We start from the raw sequence: 13,114 nt of genomic DNA on the forward strand, positions 1-13,114 counted from the left end.
AGGGTAACATGGTCACCCTCATGTGTTTTGATAATGTTATTTCAAATTGCCATTTTGCATAGTACCATTCTAATCATGTTTAATCATATGAAGGTCACCTTAGAGTTTGGTGTAAGTAAGATGTCATTGTCAACTTCAAACATTTGGATCTTTTATACATATGTTTGAAACTTGTTGTGTCTCACTGCAACATTGCATGATGTTAGACCAGTATATCAAGCAACAACAACATTTATGTTTTTTTCAGGTACTGCCCCCGACGAAGGGCCGTGCGGCCCGAAATGCATTGGGCACGATAACTTATGGCCATAAATTGTAAGATGAAAGCCACACAGATGTGATTACAACATTAAATTTCAAATGAACTTTTTTTACAAATAACATGAGAATTGTAAATGTAATTGCTGATCATGTTCTGATAATATAATTTACAACAAAATAAACAGAAGAGGGACCCTGTATCTAAGGAATAACTACAAAAAGGGGGGAACAACCCGCCAGGGCGAGACCAGAAGGAAAAAACATGAAAGGGTGTTCCCTAATAAACAAAGTACAGAAATTCAACCCACATCAGCGGCTAACCCACACATAATAATACAAAAGATTATATTCAAAAGAGTTTTTAATTTTCATTTTTTTCACATATAAACATCAAAATATTTCTTTTAGATAAATTCATTTAAACATTAGAAAATTTAATCATCAAGGAACAAATGACAGTTTAAAAAGCTAGGACACGCAAGATCAGTTTAAAGAAAGGCACCAAATTCATCCACTCATACATACAAGCATCACTTTTATACCATCACTTCCACACACATGTATTCACATCCATATCAATCCACACAAAGACAAGAAAAGCGCCGACGCGCGTTTCGGACAAGTGCCATAAGAGGCTTCCTTCATCAGGGCGCACTTGGTAAAAACATGGACAGACACAGAATTAATGTCTGTGGCAAGGTCTTGAGAGGCGGTCCTAGGTAACAGCAAGGCTGAGGGAGGGTAATCTAGAAAGCTAAGGTTAAACGAGGCCAGTCGAGATATCCAGGGGCGGTCTATAGATAAATGAGAGACCTTATCCACACGATAAATAAACTCCAGTTTCCACAGGTCAGGAGGTTAAAATTTAAGGATGGCCCCACATAAGATCCAGGCGTTCACAGGGAGCAAGAATGCAGAGACAACAATTCCGCAGACAGCATGAAATATCTCAAAGTAATTGGCAAAAACTGTAGTTAATGCAGGAAATAACAAGGATGCCTTTTAAGCAGAAGGGAACGACCTTAAAGGAATGTACTCGGAGATGTTTGGTCGGAGGTAAAATGGGGACAAGGAATATCCCGCAAGTACAGGAAGTCAATTCCAAAGGAAAATTGGGGGCCTGAATAGACCCGAAGGTCCGGATAGAAAGCGGCGTCCTCGCGGATGACAGACGCGGAGCTCCTTCTCCATGCAGCGTGAAGGTTTTCGTCGGTCATCCTTAAATTTTAACCTCCCTCAGCCTTGCTGTTACCTAGGACCGCCTCTCAAGACCTTGCCACAGACATTAATTCTGTGTCTGTCCATGTTTTTACCAAGTGCGCCCTGATGAAGGAAGCCTCTTATGGCACTTGTCCGAAACGCGCGTCGGCGCTTTTCTTGTCTTTGTGTGGATTGATATGGATGTGAATACATGTGTGTGGAAGTGATGGTATAAAAGTGATGCTTGTATGTATGAGTGGATGAATTTGGTGCCTTTCTTTAAACTGATCTTGCGTGTCCTAGCTTTTTAAACTGTCATTTGTTCCTTGATGATTAAATTTTCTAATGTTTAAATGAATTTATCTAAAAGAAATATTTTGATGTTTATATGTGAAAAAAATGAAAATTAAAAACTCTTTTGAATATAATCTTTTGTATTATTATGTGTGGGTTAGCCGCTGATGTGGGTTGAATTTCTGTACTTTGTTTATTAGGGAACACCCTTTCATGTTTTTTCCTTCTGATAATATAATTTAACATAATCATAACCACAGCTGGTGTTGTTTTGATTTTTTGAAATTCGATAAACAAAGTGTCTAGATTGAGTGCAACCCAAAAGGGTAATAGCTACAGTGCGCAGAGGTCAGGCTGTTCAGCTTGATTCTTTCATGTTCATTTTTTCTGGCGCAGTATGGGCATTGCGTCCTCCTCTGCAGCACGCTTAGAGAACTGGGCAAGTTAATAATTAATTATTGCAAAAATTGGAGTGCCTCTCCCACCACTAATTTTCGTTTTGTTCCCTGTCCACAGGGAGTGAGCACCCACCATAAATATGTCGTTTGATACCATCACAGGTCTTACAGAGAATCGAGCTGAAACCTTAGCCTTCACCAATGACCAGGCTTCTGAGATATACTCCTTGATAGACGACATTCGGTCTTTCACTGTGCAAGGGAGCAGTTTGCCGCAACAATTAAAACAGCTTGAATTTTTAAAAAAAAGACGCCTTAACCAACGCCTTCACGCATCCACACTGGTGCAGTATCACCGATCAAAGAGGATCCCTAGAGGATTAAGAATGCCCATAAAACCTATGTTATTCCGCTTTCATTTGAAGAAAGACTTCATGGACCGCTGGTATGCAGTCTAGAACAAATGTTCTTTGGACTTGATTTTACTGTTGATAGAGGAATTATCTGTTGTCATCAAGGAGATCACTGAGGAAATTACAAGTATTGAATCAGATCTTGAGACCAGAATGGACACGAATGACTGGTCTAAATTCTTGGAGGAAATGAATGCTAGAATGGAGAAACACACAAAAGAGATACAAGAAGGGAAACTTAGGAAATACAAACGAGACACTCTGGACTACAAATTAAATGAAGTGTATACCTGGGCGGAGGTGTACGCCCAGAGAAGAACCTTTGTCAAACGAACCACCAACACCTCATCACAAGAGAGTGTCGCCTCAGAGGGGGATACGAACATCAACAGAGCACCACCAAAAGTAGCTGAAAAAACCCCGGACAGCAGGGATGTAACAACAGTGGAAGCAGCTTCTTCCTCTAAAACGTCTTTTTCCGCCCAGGACGCGGATGCCACACAACCACCAGGAAAGACAAAAGGAAAACAAGGAGAGGTAAAGGAGGTGGTACAACCAAATCTGAGGAGCAACAAACAAACTTAGTGATTAATATTTCTTCACAAGAGTTGACCATACAACAAACTAGAGTTCTTAACAAAGGGTTAAATTTTGTGCCAACTTATCATATTAATTCCTTAGAAACTGAAGTAGATTTCTTTAAGTTCATGAGGATTTTGCGACTCAAATATTTCTTTTCTATCCTACCTGATTTACCATCAGAGATTGACCCTCCTGAATATGTTGAGTTCAAATCGAAATCCACTTTTCAGGCACCAACATCACATAAAATCTTAGATGCATTTGAGAATCTTGTGCTCAAAGATTTGAAATCAATCAACACCAAGAAAAACTGTCGTTTGAACTTCTCTAAACATGACAAAATGATCCTCAAAGATTTGGCGGAAGACTCCAGGATACACATCCAACAACCAGACAAGGGCGGCGCAATAGTCGTCATGGATCAAAAATTCTATGATCTCAAAGTGTCGGAACATGTATCTGACATCCATACTTATCTTAAATTGGATCAGGATCCGATCAAAGAATTACAAACCACTTTGGAAAGCATCTTAGAACGAGCAGAAAACATGAAATGGATTAGCAAAAAAACACGCCAATTCTTAACAGTATCTTTCCCAAAACAACCGGCAATATACATGCTACCAAAAGTCCATAAGGATCTTTCGAACCCACCATTCCGTCACAGAGGGAAATTTTCTGGATTCGCAGACTACAGACACAAGATCCCAAAGGGATCAATGATCGAGTGGATCTTACTTGTTTTCTATGAGATACTGCACTATTACTGTATGCCGAAGGACAGTTAAGACAGTATAAGAGAATTGTATTATTACATGTACATTGACTATTGTTTTCAGTTTGGGCTCAGGGTGGCCTCATTGCTAGGAATATGCAGATATTATTTTGATACAACTCCAATACCTTTACTTTCCCACTTAAATATGGCGCCTTTTGGAGGTTTTGTCACTATTGTTGAATTTGTTTCAGGCTCAGCGTTCTCCCGTTCTTTTTTAGTCCGTTGTTCATTTTTATATTCAAGAACGCGTCATTTAATGGCGCCGTGTCGAGTCAGGGAAGATAGATGGAATGGAGGTAGCAGTCCGGTCTGGCGAATGCGCTTAGCTGACACGTATAGGTACGGTTCACAAAGGCTTGTTTTGAGGCGGGAGGCATCACGTCATGTCATGTAAGCTCATTCCAGTTTCGCCGTTCTCCCTTTTTAGAGAGTCGTCGATAGAACGAGTCCGAAAACGGGTTGTCGGTCATTGATTGATCATATATAAGGTTAGTTTGCTATCAGGCTAAGTGCAAAGTTATGGCATTTGTTTTAAAAAAAAAACTAACAGTGGGCTTCAAAGTATAGCTTTAACTACTGTGAAATAGAGCCTAATTGAACGGGTAGTGAGCAGCGCGTGTAGAATAAGTTCCTCTTTGTTTTTGTAGGTTGGGCATTCGTGTCGCTTTGAAATAATTGCAACTACAATCCGGTTCGCCGAACATTTTCACATCACCGGAAAGTTCCATGTGAGTTTGTTTTTTAGGACTCAACCTGACTTGTTCATTATTTTATACCCGTTTCAGCACGGGTGTATTGATCCATGTTTGTTTGTTTTTTTTTTAGTTCATTGAGAAAACGCTTCCTTGAATCACTTCGTATCCCACAGAAACCCCAGATTTTGACAGCAGTTTAGGCCAGATAAGTGAGTCATTTCATACTCAGGGTAACATCGTCACCCTCATGTGTTTTGATAATGTTATTTCAAATTGCCATTTTGCATAGTACCATTCTAATCATGTTTAATCATATGAAGGTCACCTTAGAGTTTGGTGTAAGTAAGATGTCATTGTCAACTTCAACCATTTGGATCTTTTATACATATGTTTGAAACTTGTTGTGTCTCACTGCAACATTGCATGATGTTAGACCAGTATATCAAGCAACAACAACATTTATGTTTTTTTCAGGTACTGCCCCCGACGAAGGGCCGTGCGGCCCGAAATGCATTGGGCACGATAACTTATGGCCATAAATTGTAAGATGAAAGCCACACAGATGTGATTACAACATTAAATTTCAAATGAACTTTTTTTACAAATAACATGAGAATTGTAAATGTAATTGCTGATCATGTTCTGATAATATAATTTAACATAATCATAACCACAGCTGGTGTTGTTTTGATTTTTTGAAATTCGATAAACAAAGTGTCTAGATTGAGTGCAACCCAAAAGGGTAATAGCTACAGTGCGCAGAGGTCAGGCTGTTCAGCTTGATTCTTTCATGTTCACACAACTATAAGCACCCAGCAAGTAGGCGTGCCCGATAGAGTACAGATGAGGGAGTATATGCAAGTTCAGCCCAGCTAGCTATGAGTGCGGTGGCGCGACCACCAGGCCCCAGGCGCCTCACCCGAAGACAACAATGCCTGTAAAGATATCAGTGCCCATATGTGGGATGTGTACGGGCCCAGTTCAGCAATTCGTGGGTATGGGGCACTTGGCACAGTCCCTATGCCTCATGCACTGTACCAGAAGAATGTAGGCTGCCCCCTGCCTGCCATGCGCCGTGCAACCAGGCCGCAACTCGCAGGCTGCAACCCAGTGCCCATGCCCACACCGACTTCGCAGTGGTAGGCCCAGGCAGGGCTGCGACCCACTCCCTGCCGCCTCCTGCAGGCTCCTAGGATCAGCAGTGATTCCGGGCTCTCGAGGGGCAGCTGAACTTTAGACCAGCGTCATCCTTCTCAGTCCGTTGGCCAAGTGCGGCAGCTTCGATAATGGCGACGCTTCTGGAGGCCCGCCGCCCAATTTGTGGCAGTGAGAGGTGGTGTGCCAAGGCCTCTGCAGGGGTTTTCCGGTCAGGGATGCCGCTCGGTGTCCTGGTCAGCCGCTAGCACCTCCACCATCAATCTGCGTTTCGGAGCGAGCCAGCAGTCTTTAACCAACCTCAGCAGGGCACTGCTCCAAATCGTGGGACGTCACCACAGGGTCGCGGGGCAGGCTCAATCGTCTCTCCCGGGCACCCGGGAAACAGCTGCTATGCAAGGGGCATCATGACTCTGACCCCGGCACACACATGAGGTTTGCTGCACTCCAGAGCTGATAACGATCACAGGCGTCCTCACTCTCCACGGCCGGCAGCGCTTTTTAGTGCGGAGCAGTGTCTGCCGGCATTTTACATGCCACACCGGGCTGGCCGTGCAGCTTGGATTTCAACCTGATCCGTCCAACAACAGCAGCCCTTGGGCCCCCACCAAACTCCGGGGTGTTGCACTGCACAGGGCAACTGTTTTCAGAACAGTGATGCAATGGATAGAAGCAGATACTAGGCGGACGGGCGATCAGCCGGCGGAGCTGTACTAAGGTCTGGCCATCTTGCCTGGCGCCCTCTTGCCAAATAGGCCCTCTAACACCAAAAGCCAGTTCATACATTGACCTGTCAGACCAGCCCGACGGGCAGTGCCTGATTGCCCTGTAGGCAGTCCAGCCTTGGGCATTCAAAATACCAAAGCATACAGTTTGCTCACTCCAGCTCTCAAAAACCCCACACAAAACACAATCACAGTCTGACTCAAGAGTGAAATGCAGATTGTTCAGATGTATAATACAGGCGTGCAACGCGGAAAGACTGCAAGGCCGGCTTTAGGGGTGGTGGTGCCCTGTGCGGGAATCTCTGTTGGCGCCCCCTCACGCCCTGCGCTTAACTTGTATTAAAAAAGTGCAGGTGACTAAACTTGCTCTCTGGGGGCCCGCCCTTTTCTACTACTGGCATGATCTTCTTCAACCAGCTGCACTGCCTGCTGCCTGCTTAGACTCTGACTGAATTCAGGTGTAAAAACTGACCTTATTTGCCAAGAGTTAGGGAGCATGTTTCCCCACAGAAAATTTTAAATGTGGGGTTAAAGCATCAGACAATTTTTTTTTAAACTGTTATTCAATAGTGTATTTTATAGCAATGCTTTCACTTACATTTGATAAAAGGCCATAGACTCTGATATAACACACAATACATAGTTCAATAGTTTAATTGTAAAAACATTAAATAGAAACAGGTTAATCAAGTATTATGCTACTATGCAAAGTGGCTACAGATTACACTGAGATGAGTGAATAGTCATTTTATAAGAAGGGTGATAATATATCATCTTCAAGAGAAAAACATTCCATACACAAAAGGCTAGCAGATTGGCCCAAAAAGATTTAAAGTGTACAGCTCACCTCAGACCTGACCCGCAGCACAAAACCGTTCTACTAGCATCAAGACTCTGACCTTTGAGCCAATGCACTTCAACTCTGAAAGTAACACTACTCTTTTACTGGACCAGTCACACCATGCCATGTTGGTCCGTGCCAGGAGCAGGAATAGGGTGGAGCAGTTCTTACGCATGCACCATTTTACTTTGTTCAGATTCAGCATGCCCTCGCAGCCTGGACGGGTGCACATCGGAGGGTTGTACTCGGTGCTTGAAATGGATAAATAGAAGTGCAGGTTCTCTGTACCAGAGTACCAGAGTACCTTCTTGTTTCTGAGAAGTACCCGCACTCTCCAAATAAAAGTATTGCGTCACTCTTAGGAGGCGGCAGTACTTTCCTTCTCAAAATAAAGAAAAGTGCTGGTACTCCGTACCAGACAGTACCGGCCCATTTAAAGCACTGGTTGTACTGACAGATCCAGGAGTGCTATGCCAAATTCTGCACGTAGTACTCTGCAAGATGTAGTATACGCGCAAATTAGTAAACAATATGCACATTGGTTAAATTGTGGTCCAGGCGAGGTACATTGTGTTTTACTGATCTCTCTATAAATTAACTTGTGTGTGGCCCAAAGATCTTTCTTTGTGGTCATGTAAGCCCTATTCAACTGTTTTAATACTTGGACACAAACAAGTATAGGGCACAAATCACGTCCACAGCAGCCATCAGCTAGGCATACTTGTCTCATATGTTAACAACTGAAGCAAAGCAGGTCAGCTTAAATGAAAACACCAATGCTGTGGCATGTCCAGTTCAATTGAAATCTTTAACACTAAACCACAGACATATTCTGCATTTGTGACCACGTCAGTACAACTGAGAAACATTTATTTCCTTGCACCATGCTTGCACCATGCTAATATCTAGTCAGATAAATATGCTATTTGCACAACTACATGCTCACACACACTTAGAGGTACACAGTTGCTGTGCTCACCAACACTGAACTAGTCACATTCAAACGTGCTATACGTGCTTTTTGTGACATATGCTCACTATACAAATAGTGGTGCAAAACGTGAGACACTGCATTCATTCAAAGAATACACAGTGCTGTTTCAGACACACACCCTTACTAATGTAGCATTTCAACCACAGACGTGATTCTCTAAACCAGATCATCAATAAGCAAAATGTCATCCTTACAAACTGATTCCTCTGCCACAGAAAACTCTCCTATGGGCTACAGGAAAGAATGTGAGGCAGACTGAGCCTAGCGTTTCGCCATTTTATACCATTCAATATACAGTGTTTCCTTTCAAACACGTTGCCACTGGAGTGTCACAGACATCACCTGCTCTCTTCGCACATATATTTCTATTACATTCCGTACGCACACTGATTTATCATTGAATCAGCCCTGTATGCATACACTTCTTTCTCTAACGTATGCATCAATTATTTTGCATTCTCAAGCACGAAACTCTGCTATACATTCACACACCTCCACGTTGTTGTTACAAAACTAACCCCAAAAGAATCGGGCTGCGCGTCACTTTTACGCCGCTGGTGCGTCACTTTTTGTGACGCACCAGTGGCGTAAAAATGCGCCTTGTTGGGCCATAATTACAAAGTGACTCATCTAGGTAGATGCGTCACTTTGTAAACCCCGGCGCCACATTATACCTGCGCCAGGTATAATGTATGCAAGGGGGGCGTTTTGACACAAGAAAGGGTCATGGAAGTGACGCAGGGAAATCTATAAGATTTCACTGCACCATTTTTTGGCCGCTAATGCGCCAAAATCTTACGCCTGCTTCATGGCAGGCTTAAGACTGACGCAGGCACTAACAACATGGCACTTGCCCATGTGAAAGTAGACATTGCTGGAGTTGCTTCACCTTTGTGACACACTCCAGCAATGCGTCACTTTTGCGCCTACAGATAGGTCAAAAATACTGAGGTATCTATAACTCCTTACGACATGATGGGTCATATTATAAATATGACGCATCAATCATGACGCAAGGAGTGCACACTGAGAAGTGACGCATCGCTGCTTTCAGGCAGCGATGCGCCATTTCTCATAAATGAGGCCCCTGGTAGGTAGTCCCTATCGCCGCTCTCAGCCACACCAATTTCAATTAACAAATAAGAAGGCATGCATGACTGACGCACAATTGCTGCCAACCGCACTAAATACTGTCATCACCAGCCGTTGGGCAAAGCCACTGAAGAACAGAGTCCCGGGGCCAAAAACTAAGTGGCGGAGGGCCGCACAAATAAAGTGCACCACAACCTCACATGCCACCAAGGGGACAGGATGGAATTGGCACTGGGACTGTCAGTGATGCATATTTTCAGAGTGCATGTGCATATGGCGGCCCCCCATCTTGACGCCCGGTACAGCGGCACCGCTCGCACCGCTCAAAAGCCGGCATTGAAAGAGCAGTCATTCTTCTTAAAAGTTTCGCTCAGAATAAGGATTTTTTTTTTAGTACATATCCCATGGAACACGCACAAAGACGAAAATAAATACCTCTTGCCACAGCCGAGACATTCTACCATGTAACTATCGAATGTATCTATCCAAGTTTATAATAAGTGAAACACCACTTAAATGTTGTCATGCGTGCAGTGCTGTTCCAAATGCTTCTCAGCTTTTGGAACCTGAATATGTACCCGTTCTAAACTATTGGTTGTTAGTTGTCTCTGTTTTGTTTTATTATTCCTTTATCAATTCAAACACCTTTATGCCTGTAATCCTTTATGGTGGTGTAATTACACACATTTGTGAGTCTAAATGTGCAAATATGGATGCGCAAACATATCTGTGCACTCATTTATTGACTTGGAAATACATACACACGCACACACACACAAAAATATAAATAATTTAAAATATACGGTAATCTAAGAAGACCGTTCAAATTGTCATTTCTTTAATTGTTCCGTTTTTTTACGGTAGAAGGTTTTCGGCAAGGAAAAATAATTGTTATCTTTAGCGGCTTCCCCATTTCATTTTATAATTGGCATATTCTAAGCCAAGATCTGAGAAAAATTGTAATACTGTTTTGAAATGATAAGTGTAGCTTTAAACCAAGTCCACAGACTAATGCAACGCTTTACTGAGAGAAAAGCAGGATGTGGGGATCACAGTGTATATAACTATGTTAAACAAAACGTACCTGTAGGCGAATACACCAGCGTTTTCAGTGTTTTCACTCCCTCTGAAATTCTATCCAAATATGCCTGCTCCAAAATGACCCCGTGCACTCTGACCGGAGGCCTCAGGTGAAGTTGCAGTGCGTTCATTGCCTCCTTAAAAGATTGCCTCACACAATCTACTGCTGGAAAGTCACCTGTGGATAACATGTATTGTTAATAGATAGTGCTACACCAGCAGCCACACAGTAAAATACTGTAAGGAGGCACAATTATAAGCATAACAAAAGCCTTCTCAAGGAAGATGAGGATTTGGTCTGACTAAATGTATCAACCAAGTGATTTTACTATAAACCCGTTTCAAAATGAATGCTCAAAAGAAAGAAGCATAGCTCGACAAACAATAATCAGGAAAAAGTGTCAGTGACATGACTGGGCAAAGCAACAGGGTCGGTTTTCATGGAAATGTTGTCAATGGGTGTTGCAATATTTCTCATCATTCTGCTGCTTAGATAAAACTTAATCGTTTTATAAAGATTTAGGCCCAGATTTCACATGATTCTGCATTGGCATTGCGTCACATTTGTTGGTTAGTCTCAACGTAAATTCATTTTTAGCATTCACAAAGTCACTCAAAGTTACTTTGCCTGATTTAGTAAATACAAAGTAAAATAATGCAGCGTATATAGCGCTGCCTTGCATTATTTTGTTTTGGGTATGCATTACATGGGTGGAGCATGGTCAATTTCATGCATCCACCCATGTAATTACAAAGACTTGCAAACCTGGGTTTGCACCAAAATAGTGTGCCTACCCGACACAGCCATAACTAGGAGAAATATCATTATTTCGCCAGATTACTCCCTCTTTCCAGGAGTACTGCATTCTGTAGCACACAAAGAGAAATATGCCTCTAAGGATTAATTTTATGCAGGAAGGTATCCCTTCCTGCTCAAAAATAATCCTACCAGTAATGTTGTAATTTGGCAGCGATTAGATTAAGCATTAGCAGAAGACGTCTTGTATTTAGCAGCTATTGTGATATTTAGCGGAATCCATTTTGTATACACAGCAGCCATTTTGTTTGCCACATGCTGCCATGTGCAGACCATGTGCTTTGTCCTACCTTCCTGTTAACTGCGCTTGAAATCTGCCCGGCAACGAGTTATATTTAGCATCCCCCACTTTCGCACATGCCCAGTAGGGTCTGCAGCTGTTAGTTATTAGTAACAGATAGGAATGTGTTTACTAGTTCTCGAAAACCGTTAGCTCCTCCAACTCATCGATTGTGCCTTTCTATATGACCCTACATGTACATAAAACTCGCTTCTGTGTTTGTACCGCCTTCTTTTGAGCACCTGCGTGGGTATAAAAGGACCTTGCTCTTTTAGTTCGGGGTGCTACTTTATGCAATACCGAAGGGTGCTGTTTAAACCGTAGCACCACCTCATGAGGTGTAATAAACTTTATCTTTTCCATTCCAGTTTCTGTGCCACCTTCTTCCTAAATGGTCTGAGGAATTTGTGCAGAGAAGGGCGAACGCCTTGCACTGGTAGGCCTTGCTGAGGCTTACTCCGACAAATTGGCGCCCGACACGTGGGGCTCTACCGCGACTCGGATGCCCGAAGGAGTGGTCGCGACGAAGGATTGGGATCTCGCCGCGGACGATCATTGCCCGAGGAGACCCGAGTCTTCTCGGATCTGACCATCCAGGTGGCACTGATCCTCGACTGAGATCTCTTCTGTTGACTCGCTGAGTCGCCGATTTTCCACTGTGGAGAAAGTTTTGACGGCTGTACAGATGGCGATTCTGAAGGAACGCGCTCTGTCACAGGGAAAACGCATGTTGGTGGTTACCCCGTGTCCTGCTTTGGAGGCAGTTACGCAAGCCAGTGTACCTAATTCTAAAGCTTTGCACCCTCGTGGATACAATGGGCAGCATCATTGATGTCTCCGGATGTCACGTTCATTTTTCATGCCTCCTTACGGTCACAGGAGTTTTTGCAATATGAGTTTGTGCATCCTGCACCTTTGGCTATGCGGCCTTTGGAGGATTTCCATCGCATCATATACACTGATGGTTCGGAGCAGGTTGCACATGCTTCTAAACATGCCTACGTTTCCGCATGCGCCATTGTGGTAGGTGCCATGGTGAACGATGAGTTCAAGTCCAGAGTCGTGCACACACAGACTCTAGGGGACTGCACCGCACAATTGGCAGAGCTTCGTGCTCTGATGCTTGCATTGGAGTATGCTGATCCTAGTGTGAAAACACTTATCGTAAGTGATTCTTACTACTGTGTCCAGTCTTACAATGAGAACTTGTTCTTTTGGATTCAGAATGATTTTGGTGATTCCAAGGGTAGCACAAAAAAACATAAAATGATCTGGGTCCGAGTGGCTGAGCTTAAAGAGCAGTAGCCACTCGTGTTTGTAATTTATACTCTCGGTCACCAGCGCGTGGGAGTCCACGCTGTTGGCAATTCGCTTGCTGATGAAGCAGCGAAATCAGCGGTATCGACATATTTAGTTGCAGCAGTCACACGGTCTAAAAGTAAGATTGATGATGATATCTTGGCGGCTGTTGCTGACACTGAGAAGGGAAGTAAATATCCTATGGGGTTC

General features: G+C 43.2%; 1 protein-coding gene across 1 annotated transcript in view; it reads right to left on the reverse strand.

Moving 5' to 3' along the window:
* The window catches only part of LOC147724149 (uncharacterized), a 1,299,884-nt gene that overhangs the window by 449,333 nt on the left and 837,437 nt on the right, over positions 1 to 13,114 (reverse strand). Inside the window, exon 5 of the mRNA XM_086917998.1 lies at positions 10,513 to 10,686. Within this exon, the coding sequence (XP_086774124.1) occupies positions 10,513 to 10,686 (174 nt within the window). The remainder of the gene's footprint in view (positions 1 to 10,512; positions 10,687 to 13,114) is intronic.

This window comes from Lissotriton vulgaris, chromosome 4_1 (assembly GCF_964263255.1).
Source record: "Lissotriton vulgaris chromosome 4_1, aLisVul1.2, whole genome shotgun sequence".
Taxonomy (NCBI): Eukaryota; Metazoa; Chordata; class Amphibia; order Caudata; family Salamandridae; genus Lissotriton; species Lissotriton vulgaris.